Source organism: Zonotrichia albicollis, chromosome 9 (assembly GCF_047830755.1).
Source record: "Zonotrichia albicollis isolate bZonAlb1 chromosome 9, bZonAlb1.hap1, whole genome shotgun sequence".
Lineage (NCBI taxonomy): Eukaryota > Metazoa > Chordata > Aves > Passeriformes > Passerellidae > Zonotrichia > Zonotrichia albicollis.
The window spans coordinates 8241116-8262502 of NC_133827.1; the positions used below are offsets into that span (position 1 = coordinate 8241116).

Sequence of the window (21387 nt, forward strand, 5' to 3'; positions counted from 1 at the left end):
GATGGAACTTTATACATATTTGATAAATTTCTCATTAGTCCTATTTCAGATGTTTTTAAGTGATGAAGAAAAATCAAGAGGAAATTGGGGCCAAACCAAAAGGATTACCAGCCAGGTCTCCTCCCAGCACAGATCACTCAATGTGGGTCACCAGGGCTCTGCCCAACGTGGATCCTCCCATGGGGGATGGAGCTGGAGCAGGGGACAAACTCTTCCAGCAGCTGGGGCAGTCGCAGGGCTTCCCTTACCAGTGCCTCCATTGGTGTTTGGTCAAGTGAGAGCTCTGGGTGAAGCTCTTCCCACACTGGGGACACTCATAGGGTGTCTCCCAGGTGTGGATGTACTGGTGGGTGACGTTTGGGTGGGTGAGTTGTGCTTGAAGCCCTTCCTGCAATCAGGGCAGCAGAAGGGCCTCTCCTCTGTGTGAATCCGCTGGTGGTGGAGTAAATGGGACCTGGTCTGAAACCTCTTCTGGCACTCGGGACACTCGTAGGGCCTCTTCCCAGTGTGGATGCATTGGTGCCCGACAAGTTAGGAGCGGCAGCTGAAGCCCTTCCCACACTCCCCACACTCGTAGGGCCATTCCCTGGTGTGGATCATCTGGTGGCTGATCAGAGTGCTGCTCTGCCTGAAGCTCTTCCCACACTCCAAGCACTTGTGGTGCTTCTCCCCATCATGAAGCTGCTTCTGGACCACCAGCTCTGAGCTCTGGCTGAAACTCTGTCCATCTTCCTGGAACAGGGTGGGTCTTTCCTCCTCAGAGCACCCTGGGCTGGTTTTCTGGGATCTCCAGGTATTTTCCTGCATGTTGGATTCCTGTACTGTGGAGCCGCTCAAAACAGCCTCTTCCATGAGGTTCTGCCACGGGGATTTGTCCTCCCTGATCTCCATCCTCAGCTCCTTCCCTGGGGAAGGAAGGAAAAGAAGAGGGTGGGATTGGCCTCCATGCCACCCGGAAGGGGAAGGAGATACCCCCAGTGCATCCCTGGCAGGACGGCATTGGCAGCAGGGTTGTCCTGCAGCTGGGAGCCATGCTGGGCTGGGAGATGGAGCAGGAGAGAGGGGGAAAGGGGTACTGACTTCCTCCTCACCTGCCTGGGTATCCCAGGGCATCTTTGAGGGCATCTTCCTCAAAGCCTCCTTCTCTTCCATCTGGCGAAGGTTTGGGAATGGGAAATCCTGGTTAGGGGGAAAACAAGGAATGAGTTTGAAGGTCCCTTTGCCCAAGTCCGTCTCTAGAAGTCACCAGCCATTTAGTGACCATAAAAACCTACCAAACACCAAGACTCAGCCCTGAAAATGCCTCCCAGCAGTTCCCTGTCTCTGATCTCTCCCTTTTTGTGTTTGGGGTTCCCCCTGTCCCAGCTGCTGGGGGTCACGCTTGTATTGAAGGTCCCCTGTCTATGTGGTCCCTGCCCTCCCCAGGCTGCTGGGAGTCCCAGCAATCCAAAAAGATTCCCCCTTTTCCATCTCCCCACTTAGGGATGCTGGGGGATCCCCTGCCCCTCTCCAGGCTCTTGAGGCTCCTGCCAATGGCGGCACTCCCCCTTCCCTGGGCTCCCCACTTTGGGCTCCTGGGGCACACAGGGCTCTGCTCCTTTCAGGCCGCCTCTGCCGGCAGCTGCTACCGGCACCCCCCGATGTCCCCCCAAGGGGCCTTTTCCGCTCAGCCTTGGAATTCTTCATTCTTCAAACATACCACCCCAAAAAAAACCCCAAAGCAGAGACCCCCAAGGATATCTGGGCTGAGCTCCCCCTACCCAGGGCACTTGTGGGATGGGAGGTGATGATCCCATGGGTGGGGGCTGCGAAATCAGGGAGTGCTTGACCTTGTGGTTCCTTCTCCTTTCCTTGATCCTCCTTTGTCTCTCCTCTTTCTCCCCCTCCTAATCTTCCATTCCTCCTCCTCCTCCTCCCTAAACCCACCTCCTTCCATCCTTTCTGGCTCTCCTCCTTCCCTCCCCTTCCCTCCCTCCTCCTCCTCCCCCAGCAGCAGCCACACCCTCGGTGCCCTGTTCCCGCAGCCCTCACAGCCCGCGGCAGGAGCGGGGATGGAGCCGGGACAGGTCGGGATGGGCAGCGCGGGCTCTTGGTTTCTCTCAGCCGCTGCAGGTGGGGGGAAACCCGGCCCGGGCCAAAGGAGAGGCAAACTGGGCAAACTGGGGGCTGCACATCCAAACTGGGCCTTGCTGGGGACCCTGCCTGGCCACTGCCAGCCCTTGGGGCTCCTCTCGGCACATCCGCCCGGGGGGAACGCACACAGGGCTGGGGGATCCCAGGAGTGGCAGCACTGCCGGGACTGGGCTGGACTGGGATTGTACTGAGAGTGACTGGGACTGTATTGGGCTTGTACTGGAATCATGGTGAGACTGTCCTGGGTTTCTACTGGCATCATACTGGGATCATACTGCCATGCCAGGGCAGACTGTGCTCGCACTGATGGATACTGGGATCATACTGGGAGTGAGCAGGAGCCTGCAGGGGGCACTTGAGACCATGTTATGGGGAAATGGGATATACTGGGAGTTACTGGCATTATGCTGAGGACGACTGGCAGTAGCTGTGAGCAACTGGGATCATGCTAGGTGCAACTGGGAGGAACTGGGAGTGACTGGCTGCATGCTGGGGGCAATTGGAAAGATCTGTGCTTATACTGATATGAACTGGGATCATGCTGAAGGTGACTGGGATCATAATAGCAGTGAGTGCCACTCCACTGATGCTGACTGGGAGTGGTTGGGAGCAAATGGGATCCTGCTGGAAGGAACTGGGTGTGACTGGGTGTCCTGGGGTGACGTTATGATGCTTGTATCCCCATTCATCTGTTCTGTGCCTTTAAGACCGGCTCTGAAGAGTGGAAGTTTTGTTTGGGTTTCTCTTATCAGGGACACAGAGACGAGCAGTACATGGGGCTGTTTTCACTTCTTGCTTTCAGCTTGCTGCTTTGCTTGCTCTCTTTTCTGCTCTCACGTCTGCTCTGCTTTGGCCTCTGCTTATTAGCTAGTTCTAGCTAAACAGTCCACATTCCTTCCTGGACTGTTTCTCCTCTCCTGTTTCTGTGACCATCTCGAACCTGCTCCGGACTGGGACCTGGGAACAGTGAGGGTTTGCACCGTTTGGCTGCAGCAGCTGCCCCAGCGCCGGAGGGACTGAGGGCAGAGCAACCACCCCCGAAAGAGATTTTCTGATTTTGTCATCTTTCTCAGAGCAGTGTCATCTGGTATTGTTAATTTTGTGTGCTGGGGGGTGCTGGGCCTGAAATAAACAGGTTCTTTCCACCTCTCTCCAAGGAATTTTTTCCTGAACCGGTTGGGGGGAGGGGCCGTGTGGGTTTTGCTTTCTGGAGGGGCCCTCCTTTGCAGATTCTTTAACAAATTTGCCCTAAACCAGGACACTGGGAACATGCTGGAGGGAACTGGGGTACACTCGGAGATACTGGGAGTGACTGGAACAAAAGTGAGGGTGAAAGAGAGCAACTGGACCCATATGGAGCACAACTGGTTCATACTGGCAGGGACTGGGAGCACACTGGGCTCATCTTTGGATCATACTGGGAGGGACTGGACTAATACTGGGAGTGTTTGACAGTGACTGGGAACACACCCTGCACATCATCCTCAGTACTGGGCCTGACTGGGAGCAACTGGGAGCACGCTGGCAGCAAATGGCATCATACTGGGACTGACTGGGTTGATGCAGGAAGCAACTGGAACCATGCTGGAGGCAGGTGGGACCATACTGGGAGTGATTGGAAGTTTCTGGCATTATGCTGGGACCATACTGGGAGTGCTGGCATGTGACTGGGATCAAACTGGAGCTTACTAGGATCATATTGGTGTTGAAAGGGAGCAACTGGGATGACACTTTGGGCTACTGGGAGCAACTGAGAGAAACTGGGATGATGCTGAAAGCAAACTGCAGAACTGGGAATGACTGGATGCACTCTGGAGGGAACTGGGATATACTGGGCATGACTGAGATCATACTGGGATAAAAAGCACCTTACTGTGAACACTGGGAGTGTCTGGGAATGACCATGAACATGCTGAGAGCAACTGGGACATACTGGGAGCGTTTGTAATCATACTGGTGATCACTGGGAACATGCTGGGGGCAACTGGGAGTGAGTGAGAGTGACTGGCTCTACACTGGGGGCAACTGGGCATGACTGGGACCATGCTGGGAAGGACTGGGATCACATGGGGAGTCATATGGGTGATACAAGGGACAACTGGGTTCAACTGGGATCACACTGGGAGCAACTGGGAGCAACTGAAACCATGCTGGGGGCAACTGGGATTATACTGGGAGCCACTGGGATTACAGCAGGTGAGAATGGATCCTGACTAGGGGGTACTGGAAGCTACTGGGCCCATATTGGGAGGAAAATGTGGACACATTGGGAGCAACTGGAATCAACTGGAAAGTGCTGGAACCATCCTGAGGGGACAACTGGGGCAACTGGGATCATACTGGGAGCAACTGGGACTACACTATGGGCAACTGCCAGAAACTGGGATCATGCTAGAGGCAAGTGAGAGTTACTTGGAAAGACTGGGATCATTCTGAGGGAACCCTACTGGGCCAGCTGGGATATACTGGGAATGTCTGTGACCATACTGGGAGGAATTGGAACCGCAGTGGGAACAGCTGGGACTATGCTATGGGCAAGTGGGAGTGAGTGGGACTATGCTGAGAAGGACTGGGACTATTCTAGGGACAACTAGGATCATACTGGGAGGAACTGGGAACAACTGGAACTATTCTGGCAGCAGGACCTGGGGCAGCCCGGGGGGAGAACAACCCTGAGCCCCAGTTTCCCCCAGGTCACTCCCACCATGGGCCCTGTGGCTCCCAGTCAACCCCAGTATGGTCCCAGTCACTTCCAGTTACACTCAGTATCATCCCAGTATGATCCCAGTCACTCCCAGTATGACCCCAGCATGGTCCCAGCTATTCCCATTCACCCCATTCACCCCTGGGAGTTCCAGGGACTCCCAGTATGGTTCCAGTCCTTCCTAGTATGATTCCAGTATGAACCCAGTCACTCTCAGTATGGTGCCATTTGCTCCCAATATGGTCCCAGACACTCCAAGTCACCCAGTATGATTCCAATCACTCCCATTATGATTCCAGTCATTCCCAGATACTCCCAGTATTATTCCAGTAACTTCCTTTATGGCTCCTCTTGGATCCCCAGTCACTTCTCGTCTCTCCCAGTATATCCCAGTTGCCCCCAGTGCGATTCCACTCACTCCCAGTTGATCCCAGTAGCTTTCAGCATGATTCAGGTTCCCCACAGCCACTCCCAGTCACCTCCAGCATGATTCCTGTCACTTCCTGTATATCCCAGTTACCCCAACATGGTCCCTGTTGCCCTCAGCCTGTTCCCAGTAACTTCCAGTGTGATCCCAGAATGGCCCAGTCACCCTCCGTGTGATGCCAGTTGCTCCCAGTATGATTCCATTTGTCCCAGCTTGGTCCCATTTCCTCACAGTATGATCCCAGTTGCCTCTAGGACAGACCCAGTCACTCCCAGTATGGTCCTAAGCTGATGCCATGATGATCCCAGTTGCTCACAGCATGGTCCTAGCTGCTGCCAGTTGCTCCCAGTCTGATCCCAGTTGCTCTCAGTGGCCCCTAGCACAGACCCAGTCACTCCAAGTATGATCCCAGTATGAATCCACTCTGATCCCAGTTTCCCCCAGCATGGTCCCAGTCAATCCTGGTTGCCCTCAGTGTAGACTCAGTCACTCCCAACTGGTCCAGGTGCCCATGGCCAAGACTGGGCATCCACCTCCAAAATTCCCTATATCCAAAGACTGCTCCCAGACAAAATCTGCCATTCCTGACAAGTCTAGGTGGCCTTGCCCCAGTGAGGCTCTCACCTGCCTTCCAAATACTGTGGTTCTGTCCTTTCCTTCCTATGGAAAACAACTGTCCTTCTCCTCCAGGTGCCCATGGCCAGAATTGGGATTTCACCTCCAACATTGCCCGTTGTGACAGACTGGAGGAGATTGTTGGCTTGAAACATTTTGTGTGTGCCGGGAAGGAAGGGGCAGGTCCAGCCCTGCCCTGCCCTGGAACGCCAGCCCTGCCCTGCCCTGGAACCCCAATCCCCCCAGAGACTCTCCCAGCCCAGCAGTGGCTGCCAGTCCCTGGCACAGCACAGGCAATGCTCCACAGCCACCTCTGCAGCCCCAGCCCAGCTCCTGAGGGACCAAATGAGCCCAAGTCCCACCTGGGGGAAGGGCCCAGGAAGACCAAGGGGTATTTGAGGCTGACCACAAGGCAAGCACACATCTTGACCCTACCTCCTCTTGGAATTTCCATCTGAACAGTTCTGGAATCCAGAAGTTGGTAGCTGTGTGTGTGCTCCTCTGTATTTTGGGTTTTTTTCTTTCTCTCTTTCTGTGTTTTCTTTTCCTTCTTCTAATTTCCTCTTCTTGCATATTTTGAGTAACTTAAAATTGAACAGGCTTAGAGTTTATGTAGTTGAATGGGCCAAGTTAATGCTTTGAGAAGTGTTTTGAGTTGATTGGATGTCGTATTAAACATTATGCCAAAGTTTCTCTGATTCTCTAAAGTTACCAATAAAAGCTGTTTTGTTGTTTTGAGCTCCTGAGAATTTTTGCTGGTATTTCTCCAGTGAGTCCAACCCAGAGCATGCAAAGAATTGTAATTAATTTTAAATTTCTCTTTTAGAGAGTTGTTTGGGGGATGGCAGTCAGGGCTTGTGTGTCCTGCTTGGCCCAGCCCAGGCAGGGCTTTCCCAGCCACATTCCACACTCCATTTCCCAGCTGCAGCCGCTGGTGCCTCTGAGTTGTGCTGCCCCAGCCCCAGGGACGCTCTCCTTGTCTGCCCATTCTCCCACGGTCTCTGGGCAGGGATGGCCTCAGTGGGGGCTGCTGACATCCTCAGCACCATGGAGGCTGCTGCTGAATTTTCCTGCTCCAGAGGCTTGTTCAGCCTTCAGCTCTTCAGTGCAGGAATTCAGTGTCCCAGGGCTCATTAACATGCAGAATACCTTAACAAGCCAAGCCACTGGGATAATTCAATTTTAATTTTCAAATATTTTGTGGTTAATTAGACAGATTTCAGTACTGCATTCCACTGAATATGTTCTTCTTAAAAAGACAGTGATAAAACATTTCTTATTTCCTGTTTAGGTTTTTTTTCCCCCTGGTAATAGCAATCTCCAATTGACACTGAATCCAGGTACCTCCTTATGCAATTTGAATTAATATGAAAATCAAGACCCTTCATGGCTGACAATCACTCAGACTCTGTCCCTACCCCCACCCCACCATTTGCCCCATCCAAGACCTGGCACTCAGAATAGCCTTGTGCAAATCTGAGCTCCCTCAAGCCCAGGCTGCACCTGCAGCTTTCAGCTCCTTGACTCCAACTCCCACCTGCTTTCCTTGGAGAAGGAGCTGCCTGAGACACAGAGGGATGTTCATTTCTTCTCAGCCAACAAAGCCAAGGGAAGGCACGGCTCCATCAAATGCAAAAGTCATTCTTTTCCCTGGCTCTTCCCTGCCCCTGATCCCCACAGCCTGTCCTGTTTCCTTCATCCCTGCTGTGCCAGAGACTTTGTGGGACAAGGGAGCTCTGCTCTGGCTATGGAGGGAGGTCCAAGTGCCATCATTGGAGTGGGAACCACAAATCATCAGGTTTATGTCCTTTGGGAGTCAGGAACTGGTGAGATTCAGAGGCCCAGAAAGTTTCTCTTCATGGCCAACAGATCATAGTTGAACAGGATACATTTTAATAACAATCACGTTCTTCCCTGAGCTAAGTGCAACATCCCAGCAGTGTCTGATAAGTTCACCATCCACAAGTGATTTCCATACTAAAACTACTTTCAGACAAACATGGTTCTATTATAGATACAAACACAATTAGTTCTTGTATCAGGATTCTCGTCCTGGAGTGGGGGCAAAACAGTCAGAACAATTCCTGATTTGCAAAGTGGTCAGTGGTGGATGGAGAAGGGAGGTCAGGCTGCTCTTGGTGTTGAGGAAATGCTGAAAGCAGCCTGACTCATTTCATCTCCTCCTGTCCTGGCTGATCTCCTCTCTTTCCCCTTCCACCCATTGGCTTTTGTCTCCCGACAGCCCCCTGTGAAGAGCCTGGCTCTGTGTTCTCCATCCCCTCCTGGCTGGCACTGCCAGGCTGGCATGAGGAGCCCCTCAGCTTTCCCTGCTCCAGGCTGGACCAGCCCAGCTCCCTCAGCCTCTGCTCACAGCCCAAGGGCTCCAGCCCCACCTTGGGGCCCTTCCCAGACCCTGCTCCAGCTGCCAGACATCTTTCCTGCCCTGGGGAACCCAAACCAGGCCACAGTGACCTGGATAATCCCAGTCCTTGCTGTTCTGGTCACACAGCCCTGGCCCCTTGTCCCCTGTCAGGCTCTGGGGTGGATCCTGTGGAACATCCTTTGGTGGAGGCTGTGGCTCCAGGTGGGCCGGGGGGATCCCGGGGGACAGGACCCTGCTGGGCATGAACAGCATTGGAGTTGTTGGGAGAAACTGTGAGGGGGAGCTGGGGCAGAGTGACCAACCCAGTGACCTGAGATGACCCATCCCTGCTGGGATGTCACGCAGCCCTTCTGTGATTTCACAGCCTTCTCTGTGATGTCACATATGTCTCTAATGTCACAGAGGTGGTCTCTGATGTCACACCAGAGTCTGTGATATCATAGTCTGCTCTGTAATGTCACAGTTGGATCTGTGATGTCACAGAGGCTGTCTTTGATGCCACGGCTGCTCGGTGACGGCACATAACCCACTCTGTGATGTCACAGCCCACTCCGTGGCTTCATGTTACCAGATGATAAATTGTCTGCACCAGCTGAGCTGACACCTGAAGCTTCTTCCCCAAAACCCCAGTATTGAAGATGGAGGGAGAGACCCAACTTCCTTGTTCAGCATCGACTCCGTTTATTCACTCAATCAATCACTTTTTATAACCGTGTTAATTAAGTTCATGCATATTTCAAACCCGAGCTCACAATAGGTCAGAGATAACATACCAACTCCTCCTTATGTTTCCAATACCAAGATTTGGGTTCTCAAAATTATTTTTGCTTTCCCAAAACAGTCAAAGATAGAATATCTGCTTGTTATGAGAAAGCTGTCTGAGAACTCTGATATGCAAGGTTCTCAAGGTCTTCATGTTTGTCACTTTTACTTGTAATTAAAAACAACCTGAGAACTTCTACTGTTTAGAGAAACAGGCTGTGAGAACCTGTCTCCCACAGCTGCCTTCCAAGCCATTTCTGAAAAAATCTCCAACAATTCCCGGTTTTTTCTTTTTTGCACAAGGAGGTTGGTATGCTAAGTTTTTCTATCGTTCCACTGACCATATCTTGAATACCACCAAGAATACAAAGCAAAACAAACAATAGCATTCAAAAATACACTCAGTATCTCTATAAGGTCCCCCAGCCATGATCCGAGCAATGGCATTTACCCCAAAGGGTTAAAAGGCTGTCAGCTGTCCTCCCTCATGTGCACCTGGGGAAGAGGCGAACGGCGAGTCTGCTTGAGATTTTCACATCCACCCCTTTTCTTGGGTTTCTCAGAAAAGTTCAAAATCAGTTTTACAGACTGTAATCCTTTAGTCATTTGGCTCAAATGGCCTCAGCTGGGTTATTCTCAGTCCTTGGTTGATTTGGAGTAGTGAAAAATTAGCATGCATTTAAAACACTTAAAATATCTAAACTTAACAGACTTATTTTAAAATCAACAAAGCTTATATGTAAAATCAATTAACTCCAATAAAACTTAAACAAGAATCAGAAAAGTTCTATGGGCTAACTGTCACACTCTTTTCAACACAAAAATAGGCAATTCTAACAATTATTACACTATAAGCAATATTCTCAGCTAGCAAGGTTTCTCTCTTACAAGGGATCTAAGCTAGGGAAACAAACCAAAAAGGCTATCACTAATTATAGGATATGCTATACAACAGATATAAAAAAGAATTCTATGCGCTACAAAGCTCAAACAAAACTCAGGTGTGCTAATATAATTAATAAAAATAAGCTAAAGGATGTTTGCTGTCTATTCTCAAACAGCAGATATATTTTAAACAAAAACAGCTCGACTCACAAATGCTTCTGATTGTCTCTTTTAACTAGAGTTTCTCTAATATTCACAACAATATTTTGCACACAGGTCATAAAATAAATGCCTATCATAAAAGCATAAATCTATCTAACATCCCTTAAACTAAATAGCATTCAGACTTAAAACACCCAAACTCCAAATATTTTAACTTAACAGAACCTGACATCACCTAAACTCAATAATATTCAGACTTAAAATACTTAAAACCTTTTCACTTAACAAAACTTAACTGACTTTAAATTCTACATAACTTAATATAATTTTAATCTTTACAGAAAACTTTTGGTCAACAAAAGTTTGTTTGCCGGCAATCATGATAGAAAGCAAGTGATATCCCAAAATGAATATCAAATGCTGTATGTTTTTGTTAATCACATGCTTTTAAAAACCATGCCTTTATTAACTAAAATTTGAAATTATTAATTATTTCAAATTTTTTATTTCATATTTTTATTATTTTATTTTATTATTAATAATAATTTTATTATTTATCATTATTTTATTTTATTATTTATCATTATTTTATTTTATTATTTATTTAATATTTTATTATTTTATTTATATTATTATTATGCCGTCTAAAGTGGCTTTGGAGTAGGAAGCACCACTTTAAAAAACAAACATTTCCTTTGGATTCAGAGAAAGGAAACAATTCTTATTTAAAAGTAATTATATAGTAGTTTTATAAAATGCCTCTTTGTGGAAATACATCAACAGATGTTTTCCTTGTGTAAAATAGACATTTGTCGGTTTAAATCTTTAAAACACATATATTACTTAAAGTTTGTGTTTATGTATTATCTTTTATATCAGTAGTTTAATAAAACTTCTAATCTATACCAAAACTATTTTTCTTTATTCAAAATGTGTACCACTCCTAATTTAGCTTTCAGGGCTTGAGCTAAAACCATGTCATCAAAAAACTCTGGGTTTCTCATTTCTTAATTCTTTTTCTAAGTTCTTTTCCCATTGTGTGTGTCCTAGGGAACAGCAAAGCCACATTGCATATACCACTGGAATAAGACACTGTTTAAAATCTTTAAAAGCAGCATTTAGGATCAAACTAAAGCTTGATAGAGAAATCTGCCTGCACTTTGAAATGCAAAACCTCTTGAAACTATTATTATTGGAGAGTGGATACTGGCAAGAACAGAAACTGCACAGACAGGAGAGAGAGAGAGAGAGAGCGAGCCCAGGAGCCTGAGCCTAGTGCACTCCAGCCCTGGGCCCCTCACAGCTAAGGCTCCGTTTGTAGCAGCAAGGAAAGGTAAAAAGTGTGACCATCTTTCTCAGCCTCACCCTAAGCTGGTTACTAACCTGTATCACTGAATTACTAACACTGCTGAAAAGGGGCAGAAGAGAGAGTCCTGGTATTTCTTGGTAAACCACAAAACTGCAGATCTAAGTTTTCAATCAACAAGCTAAAACAACCACGTCAGAACAGCAGCAGTCTTCTCCCTCCTGGCTTACTACCAGTTTGCAGTCTACCTCTTCTGTGTATAAGTGGAGTTTTCACATGTCTGAGCAGGAGAGGAAAAAAAAAACCAAAGCTTATGAGAATAAGTATGAAATACATATAAACCAAGGTAACAGATTTAAGTAGCTTAAATAAGATACAGGTACATTCAAGAAAACCAACAGATATTTGTCCATTTTAGAGCAGAGCTACCAAGAGCTTATTTGCTCCAGCGGCGCGTGTGTCGGAGGGGGGCCGAGTCCCCCCGCGCTGGGCGCGGCGCGCAGCCCCGCGGCGGCTCCGCTGTCCCCGGGGCGGCTCCCCGCGATGTTGGAGCAGGCGAAAAAACTTCTGGTCTCACGGCACGGCGGCGGCTTTGTTCGGCTCCCGCCGGGGCCAGGCCCGGCATGGCCGCGGCGCTGCTGGTGCTGGTGCCGCTGGTGGCCGCCTGGCGCTGGCTGCGGGGCACGGCGCGGCTTCCCCCGCGGTGCTGGCTCTCCCCCCATAGCTTGCTCAGCGTCTTGACAGGTTTATCACTCTCCCATAATAAATCAACGAATTCACGCCATCCCGTTAAGTCATAAACCGCATGGAGGCCAAGGAAAACCCCTCTAGCATAGCCGTTATTCCAAAGTCCTTTTAAATCCTTTTGCAAATTCATCCCCTTAATCTGTGGTTTTTATAAATATGCTGCTTGCCTTTTTCCTACCTAATTTTTCCAGCGCTGGTTGCAGCCTCTTCAAGGCCTCGTGCAGCACGTCTCAGTCGGGCTCGTCTTTATGATCACCCGAGGCACACAACGTGTATCAGCTTCTTTTTTATCCCTTTATAGCATTTTCCTACCGTCCCGCTGCATAGGACCTGACCTGGTTTCACTTCGCGTGGTGCATCGCAGTATCACGATCGAGTGTCACCATTATGTTGAAGTGAAGGGAGCGACCACCTTTGTTGATTCAGCATCTGACTCCAATTTATTCATCAATCAGGCACTTTTATAACAGTGTTAATTCACTTCATGCATATTGCAATATCTGAGCTCCTGATAGGCTGTAGAGAAAACTTCAGCTCCTCCTTTTGTTTACAATACCTGAAGTTAGTTTACTGAAACCAAGATCAGTGTTCACACCATAATATGAAAAGTTCTCAAAACCTTCATCTCTGTTCCCAGACCGGCCATCTGTTCCCAGTAGCAGCCAAGGACAGAACGGTTTGAGAATCTTGTTGTTTATATAAAAAGTGGCTGAGAACCTTAATTATTTACAGAATCAAGCCTGGGAAAGGCTGCTTTTTTCCCTTAGCTGAATCCCTTCATGGCCTCTTTCTTTAAGCCATGCTTGAACCAGGCTCTCCACAGTTTATGGCCAGAGGCTGCTGGGGCCCTGCCCAGGCTCCCCAGGGAAGGGTCCCAGCTCCAGGGCTCTCTGAGCTGCAGCAGCGTTTGGACAGCACTGCCAGGCCCAGGCTGGCATTGTTGGGGTGTCCTGTGCAGGGCCAGCAGTTGGACTGGAGGATCCTGATGGGTCCCTCCCAGCTCAGCCAATTCTGTGGTTCTGGGATCCCATGAGCCTGGGGATGGGGCTGCCAATGGTTGCCATGGCAACGGGCTGTGGCTGCAGGCCTGAGCTGGTGTCCATGGCAACCACCCCTGGCATGGGGTCTCCATGGAGCTGCCAAGGGACTGACCATAGCAACAGGGGGCTGGGGATGGTTGCCATAGAAACTGACCATAGCAACAGGGTCCTGGTGATGGTTGGCTGCTAAGGATCAGATTTGTCAGAGGCCCTCAGAGAGGTTCCATGGGGACTATCCAGGAGTCTCCAGGCTGTTCCAGAGCTGGAATGTCACAGGTAGACACAGGGGCTCCATGGAGACCTCCCAGGGCTTTCTGGGATGGTAAAGAGCCCTGTGGTCAGAGGCAGTCACAGCCATTCCATGGTGACATCCCAGGGCACCTTGGGCTGCAAAGGCACCGATCTGTCACAGGCACTCACGGGGGCTCCACGGTGACATCCTAGGAGTCCCGAGGCTGCCAAAGAGCCGAGATGTGCCTGACACTCACAGGGGTTCCTGTCATGGGCACAGTGGGAGCTTCAGGCAAAGTTTATTAGATAAGCTCCTGTTGGGTCTCAAGCTTCAGAAGGGAGCCCCAATAGCCCCCACAGATCCCAAAATATCACCATTCAGTCAGAGATAACACAGACTCAGATCACAAGTCTAGGGTCTAAAAGCCACCCTTTTTTCAATCCTCTTCTTTTATACCTCAGTTTGCTAGAGGTGGACCTCATTGTTGATTTAATCAACACATTTCACATGATTGGCTATAAAGACAACACTCTTCATTAAACAACTTTATCGAAAAAACATCCTATTATAAATATTGTCAAGGTGCCATTTATTGATGTCTGTTTTATGCTGGGCCTTTCTGAGGGCTCTCTGGATCTGGGAAACCCTCCTGTAGCAGTTCTGTGCCAGGTAAAAGGAGATGCAACAGACTTTTTTGGTCTTCGGCTTCTTGTTTAATGTTAACTTCTCTAAAGTTTTGCATGCTGTGCATACCAGGCTCAGCACGCAGGACAAATACCTCAAAATGGCTCTAAAATGTACAGTTTTAAGGTCTTTAAAAGTTTTCTCAACCAATTAACTCTTAAAACATACATTATTTCTACTTATCTACACATAATTAATCCCTTGACTGTCCACATAACCTCTACACTGTGCTTTCCTTGATCAATCACCCTGTGCCACCAACACTGAAGAAAATGGAATAGATGATGAAGAAGAAGAAGACAGGGACTACATCCAAATTCCTCCATCTTGCTTCCTATCTACATCATATTAAAAATCCCAAAACTTAAATTTCTCACCCAAGTGACATACTATACTACCCTCTAATCTATTTCAGACTTTGGTAAATTCTAATCTGTCTCAAAGTCCTGGAAGTGCTCTCCATGGGGGAAGGTTAAAGGCAGTGTTTCTCTGGGGGTCAGGATGCCTCAGAGCAGACAGAGAAATATTCCCTGTGCCCTGGATTCCCACACATTTAACCTAAAAACCTTTAACCCTTAACATGTGAAGTTACCAAAAATGTTCCCGGTAAGTAGGATTAGAATGAGAAAAATAGACAACAACAGAAAGACAGAAGATCTACAGAACAACACGCACATACATACCAGCTACTTGGGTTCCAGCATCGCGAACACAGAAACCCCAAGAGAAGACAGGATCCAGACCGTGGGCTGGCCTCATGCTCTGCTTTTAACTCCCTCGGCCTTCATGGGCCCGCCCCTGGGGTTGGACTTCCAGTTGCTTGTCCAGTCAGACCCAGGGTAGCACCAGCTGCTGGTGTGTGATTGATTGATGGCTCAGCCAGAGTGGGGTTAGCACAGCGTTTGCTATGTGATTGACAGCTCTGCCAGGCCACTGCTGGGGGTGGGGCTCTGATCCATCACAAACCAAGGCCTGACCCAGCCCTGGCCCTACATGGGCATTCCGAGCATCCCAAGGTGTCTCGGGACATCGATCTCATCCAGCCTCTGACAGCGACCATGGTGATACTATGGAACCTCAGGGAACCATGGGTCAGTTGTGACAATGGAGATTCAAGGAAACTGTGGTGAGACTACGGAACCTCCTGGAATCAAGGAGACCATTGTGGAACTCAGGGTCCTCTACAGAAGCAAGGGTAAATGATCAAACAGTGGGGCCCATAGAAACAAGGAGCCATTCTGACACAGCAGGGCTGCTTGGAGCCCAGGGACCCCTGTAACTCTGTTGGGTCTCATGAAACCAAGAAGTCATTGTGACATTGCAAGACCTCATGGAATCAAGGATTACACTGTGACAGTGTGGGCATCAATGAAGTCAATGGAACATGGAACAGGTCTGCCTGGTTTGGACTCCTGGGGGCTGTCTGACAGATCCCATTGAATTAGACATGTCAAGGGCTTCTTCCCATCTGACCGTGAAGCACTGGGGCTCTGTGCCTTTATTCCTATGGAAAAGAACTGTCTTTCTTGTCTAGATGCCCATGGCCAAAATTGGGATTCTGTGTCTAAAATTCTCTATATCCAAGGCTTACTCCCAGACAAAATCTGCCCATACAGTCAAGTCTGGCTAGACTTGGCCTCTGGTGACTGCCTCTCATCTGATCCTGCACCACTGGGGCTCACTTGTTTCCTTCCTATGGAGACCATTGTGAAAATGCAGAGCATTGTGGAACCAATGGGCCATGGTGACACTGCAGGCTCTTGTGGAACCTGTTCCACTGTAGGAACTTGTGGAACCAAGGGGAACAGTGAGACCCTGCAGGATACCACGGATCCAAGGGGCCACTGTAACACTGTGGGGCCTGGTGGAACCAAGAACATCTTTCTGTTCCTCTGGAACCAAGAACGTGTGGCCCAGTTGGGCTGCACGGTCCCAAGGGGCCAGTGTGAAGCAGCAGGGCTTTGTGGAACCAAGAGGCCATTGCTGCATTTCAGTGCCTCGTGGAGCAAAAGGGCCGTTGTGATCCTGCAGGGCACCGTGGATCCATGGAGAGCATTGTGGCATTGCAAGGCCCCATAGAATCACAGAGACCATTGTGACACTGTGGGGCCCCATGGAACCAAAGGAACATTGTGACCCTGCAGGGCCTCGTGGAAGGAAGGGGCCATTGTGACACTATGGAAACTTGTGTAACCAAGGGAATTGTTGCACTACTGGCCCCAATGGAACCAAGGGACCATGGTGACACAGCGGGACTTCACGGAACACAAAGCCCATTATGGCACTGTGGGGCCTTGTGGAAACCTGGATACCATTAAGATGCTTAAGGACTTTTGTAATCAAGGGGCCATTATGACACCTGAGGGCATCATGGAAGCGGAGAACAATTGTGGAACTGCAAGGCCTCATGGAAGCAAGGAGCCATTGTGACACTGCAGGGCCCTGCAGAAGCAAGGGAACATGAAATTGGTGTGGCTGCCTTGGTCTCCCATGTGTCACCTGAATGGTCTGGCTGACCTTGGAATGTGGAAGGCCACTCCCATCTGCCCCTGAAACACTGAGGCTCTGGGCTTTCCTTTGTATGGAAAAGAACTGTCCATTTTTTCCAGGTATCCATGGCCAAAATTTGGATTCCACTTCCAAATTTCTGTGTATCCAAGGATTACTGCCAGACAAAAGCTGCCAGGACAGACAGGTGTGGCTGGTCTTTAACTCCTGAGTGCCAGAACTCACCTATGTACCAAGCCCTGTGTTAGCGTTCAAAAACGCATAATCACGTAGGGAATATATGTGGTACTTTTTATTTAAGAGCTCTGGGAATCGGGGTATTACCCAAATCTGATTCTGACCATACATCCAAAATGATCATGTTTTATACTCTATCACTATATAACTTTCAGGTTAATTATTAAACTTATATTGTTCTATTGTATACATAGATTTAATTTAAGCTCAGCCCCCCTCTGAATTTCCAACATAGTTTCTCATTATTCTTCCTATGGTTATATAACATTTATATTTAATTATGAAACAATCATCCCATCTAATAATTATGTAATTTATCATACTGCTTACGCAGGTGCAGTTGATCTGGGAAAACACAAAGCTTAACATTTTAGATTCTATCTTTAACTTTTTCCAGAGCTCCACTATCAACTGGAAAAGACTATAGAAAAATTCATCCTTCTCCTGGCAAAAATGTCTGAAATTAGGACTCCACTTTCATAATTTCGAATATCCAAGGGTTGCTCCAAGCAAACCTGCCAGGACAGACAGATCAGGCTTGCCTTGGCCTCTGGTGGTTGCTGTTCATCAGCTCCTGAAACACGGGGGCTCCGTGGTTTCCTTCCTATGGAGACCAATGTGACATTTGGGAGCCTTGTGAAATGAAGGGGCCATTGTGACACTGCAGAGCACCATGGATCCAAGGGACCATTGTGACACTGTGGGGCCTCGTGGAACCAAGGACATCACTGTGGCTCTGTTGGGCCACATGGTGCCAAGGGGCCAGAGCAAAGCAGCGATGTGGGAGTTAGCCCAGTTGTAACTCAGAGTCAGACAGATTTTACCCCGGAAAACCTGGGCGCAAGTTTCAAGCCCTGGAAATCATTCGTTTAACTTAGGGTGAGCTTGAGAGTTCCCCTATAAGCCTTTAGTGTTGTTATGCTAAGTTGTCCAAGTTCTCCTCCCCTATCGGTTACTTGTTTCCCCTCTATGATTTTTGTTCTAGAGTGTTCTACCCCCAAGTGTATATATAGTTGCTTCACCTTTATCTCAGATCTTTGGATCCCACCCCTTTTCCTGTGCTTGACTTCTCCATGTTTATTGTTTTTCACCCTGTTAATAAAGTTTTTTTGGGCAACTCCATTGATCCTGCTTGTAGAAGCATTGGGGGGTAGGACAGTTGGGACGGACAGAGGCGAGACATCTCTGAAGCCAGGTCTTGGAACTTGTGGTTTATTGCAAAGGGTGTGGGCGCAGGGGCCTTGTTTGGAGCTGCCAGCCACAGCTCGGAGCAGGGCCATAAGAGGGGCTCGAAAGAGTTGCCCAAAATGGATAGCCAAAAGAGGAGGGGAGTTCCCATTACAATACAATAAATCTTCTTTTGTGCTGCATATTCTAATTTTCACTAACCAATCTAGTACAAGATACAAATCTTTAAGCATTTACATACAGCCTATAAGAATCATTACATTTCCATACTGTGTTACATTTTAAATCCTAAAAACTACTGTTTGGACCCCTTCTGCCAAGCTAGTAGGGTCTGCTCTGACCCTTGGACCTGTCTGCAAGCAGAGGGTATTGTTTCATCAAAAGAAGATTACTTTCAGCAAGCCATACCATTGTTTTCCATTTGTTCAGTAACTAAGGCTTGGTATCTCAAAGCTTGCTTTCATTTCAATCTCACTTATAGTTTCCATATTCTCAAAATCTTTTGCCAGGTGATCATATTTATAAGGCTTTCCTGTTTCATCTTCCCCAGCATCTGCTCCTTTTCATTTTCACCACCTTTGCCCTGAAGTTGGGGAACCAGAAAGGTTTGTCACAGTCACCCTCATTGTGACTTTTGGTGCCCAAACAGGGACCCTGAAATTGAATCATGTCAGCTGGGGTTAGCTGGTGGATAGGCCAGTGCCCCCTGTGATTTTGGATTGTGCCAGCCTGGCAGATTCATCATTGCTTCGAGGGACCTTGGCCAGGATCTGCAGGGACAATGATGGTTTCACCGGCGAAGGATTGCAGGAGGGTTTGGGAAAATGCAAGACATTTATTGCCCATTTTGCCGCTGTGTTTTTATAGTATGAGCCCACATCCCATTATTAAATTGGAGTGTTCGGTGGCTCTTCTCCCTAAGGCGGATCAAGAGAAAAATGCGCAGCCAGATGTCCAAAGTAGAAAGGAGCATATATGCATGCTTTGTTAATTCTCTCTGATCATGACAAAATATTTACAAAGAGCAAATAAAATCAATTGTGAGGTGGATCATTAAAATTTTTCCAGATGCCCCTGCTGGAAAAATCTATACTACTGAATTTTGGGACTCAGTGGGAGTTAAATTGTACAACTTTTCGATCAAAAGGGACCCCATTGCACCCCACATACTCCCCATCTCCCACACAATTCTTGAGACCCTTCACCAGCAAGCAGTGTGTCGAAAATTCAATCCATTGGTAACTACTAACTCAGGACCGCCTCTCAAACCTGCATTTCTTGGACCTTCCACAATGCTCCAAAATGGTGATGAACATGCCCTCTTAGAGAACTGTGACCTGGAGACTCGAGGTGGAAGGAGCCTGAATGTGGCCCGACCACCCTCCTGCCATCTTGGCTCCTCCACTTCCTGCTATCACAACATTCTCTTCCACCCAGAACGAACCTCCAGACTCGACTGTGGGTCATGCCCCCACTGCCAATTATTCCACCTTCACCCTGGGCCATGCCTCCAGAACTCCACCCTAGAAGTCCACCATCTAATTAAGGAAGGAGACTGGCAAATAGTTAGGAAACTCCTCGTTGCACCCATATGTTATGAAGGAAGGGGGCAGAATCCCAGGTCTCAGGCACTGGTTTATGGGGAAATCAAGGATCTTCAAAGGCAGCTAAAGAGCATAGGAAGGACTTACCTTGTTTTAATGGGCTAATGACAGCTATGTTTACACCACATGCCCTAACTCCCTGATTTAAAATATATTATGACCATTTTGTTATCACCTACAGAATACACCCTGTTGGAAGGGGGATTGAAGTGTTTACTTAATGAATTAATAGCAGACTATGCTAAGAATGAGGCAAGGGCGGAATTGACAATCAACCATCTAGCTGGAGAAAGACAACACAGCCAACCAGATGATCAAGCAGCAGGAATCCCCAGAGAAGTATTGGATGATATCAAAGAGATGGCTTTGAAAGCTTTAATCCAGGTATCAGATGGTAGCATCCGAATTTTTGACTACCTTGGGTGGCTGCAGCTAAATCTTTAGAACAATTAGATAATCTTGAATGCCTGTTAAGTAAGCAAACCAATGCTCCCTCCCTCACAATGAGTGGCCTGCTCTCAGACATAGAGACCATCAGACAGGCCACCTTGCAGAACAGTGATAGAGTTTTTACTCTGGGCACATGGGCATAGCTGTGTAGACTCTGGGGGCATGTGTTGCATGAACCTCTCCAGCCACATTGAGTCAATCCACAAGAGCACTCAGGTACTGAATGAAGAAAGCTTCAAGAAGCTTCACGTGGAAAACAAAGAATGGTTCTATAAACACTTCCAATCCTAGGGATTAAAAGGTTGAATGATGTCTAGCTAAAACAATGTCTTAGTTGTTGCTGTATTGTTAATTGTCACATGTTTGTTTCAATGATCTTAGAAAGTCTTACAAAAGTATTTCAGTTCCATGTTTGTTGTGAAACAGAAAGGGGGAAGATACGCAACACAGGGTCCTCATGGACCCCTTGGAGGAGAGAACTGGAGGCCAGGATGGCACAAAAACCTCTCAGAGACTCAGTGTGGGAAGGTAAATCCTTAAAAGTACCTAAAAGTATTCTTAAATCCATAAAGTACATTAAAAACCTTGAGTATCTCAAGGCATTAATGAGTGCCACTGAGTGTCAGTACAAAGCTCTCAAGGGACTCATTAAAAGAGATAATTGGGGCCATGATTGCACAAACCTCTCACAGAGTCTGTATCAAAAGGGAAACACAAAGTACCTTAAAATGACTGAAGTACCGTGAAGCATTAATGAGCCCTACAGAGTGTTTTTACTGACAAAGGCTCTCCACGGACTAATTAAAACAGATAATTGGAGGCCATGATTGCACAAACCTCTCACAGACTCCAAGGCAAAAGCCAAACCCAAAGTCCTTTGAAAAACCTGCAGTCCTTGCAGGGAGCATGAAGGAGCCCCCAGGGCCATTCCTGAGCAAGGCTCCTCAGGGAATCCTTCCAGCAGATCCTTGAGGCCACTGGGATGTGGGCTAGGGAGGGATGCTGAGGGCAGGACAAGGGGCTGACAGTGCCCAGCCTGGCTGGGGCTGTGCCAGGAGGCCCCAGTGCCTTAGGACAAGGTGTCTCCACACAGCCCTTGGTGGCACAGACCCTGCTGTGCCCCAGGGCACCAAGACTTGGCTTCTCTGTCAGTGTCATCAGTGTCTTGGCAGTGTCATCACTGCCTCCAGTTCTCTGCTCTGCCTGGGGCCTGGGGACACTTTCTCAGTGATGTCCCTCAGTGGGACCCATTAAAAGTGCATGAAAGTTTGGAGCTGGATTTTGACTTGGAGTTCTGGAGAGGTTTCTTCAGCTCCCTCT

The 21387-nt window shown here is 48.2% G+C and overlaps 1 protein-coding gene across 1 annotated transcript in view; it reads right to left on the reverse strand.

Moving 5' to 3' along the window:
- Positions 1–531: 531 nt before the first annotated feature.
- Positions 532–21387, reverse strand: part of LOC141730248 (uncharacterized) — a 265824-nt gene continuing 244968 nt past the window's right edge. Inside the window, exon 3 of the mRNA XM_074547678.1 lies at positions 532–687. Coding sequence (XP_074403779.1) covers positions 532–687 — 156 coding nt within the window. The remainder of the gene's footprint in view (positions 688–21387) is intronic.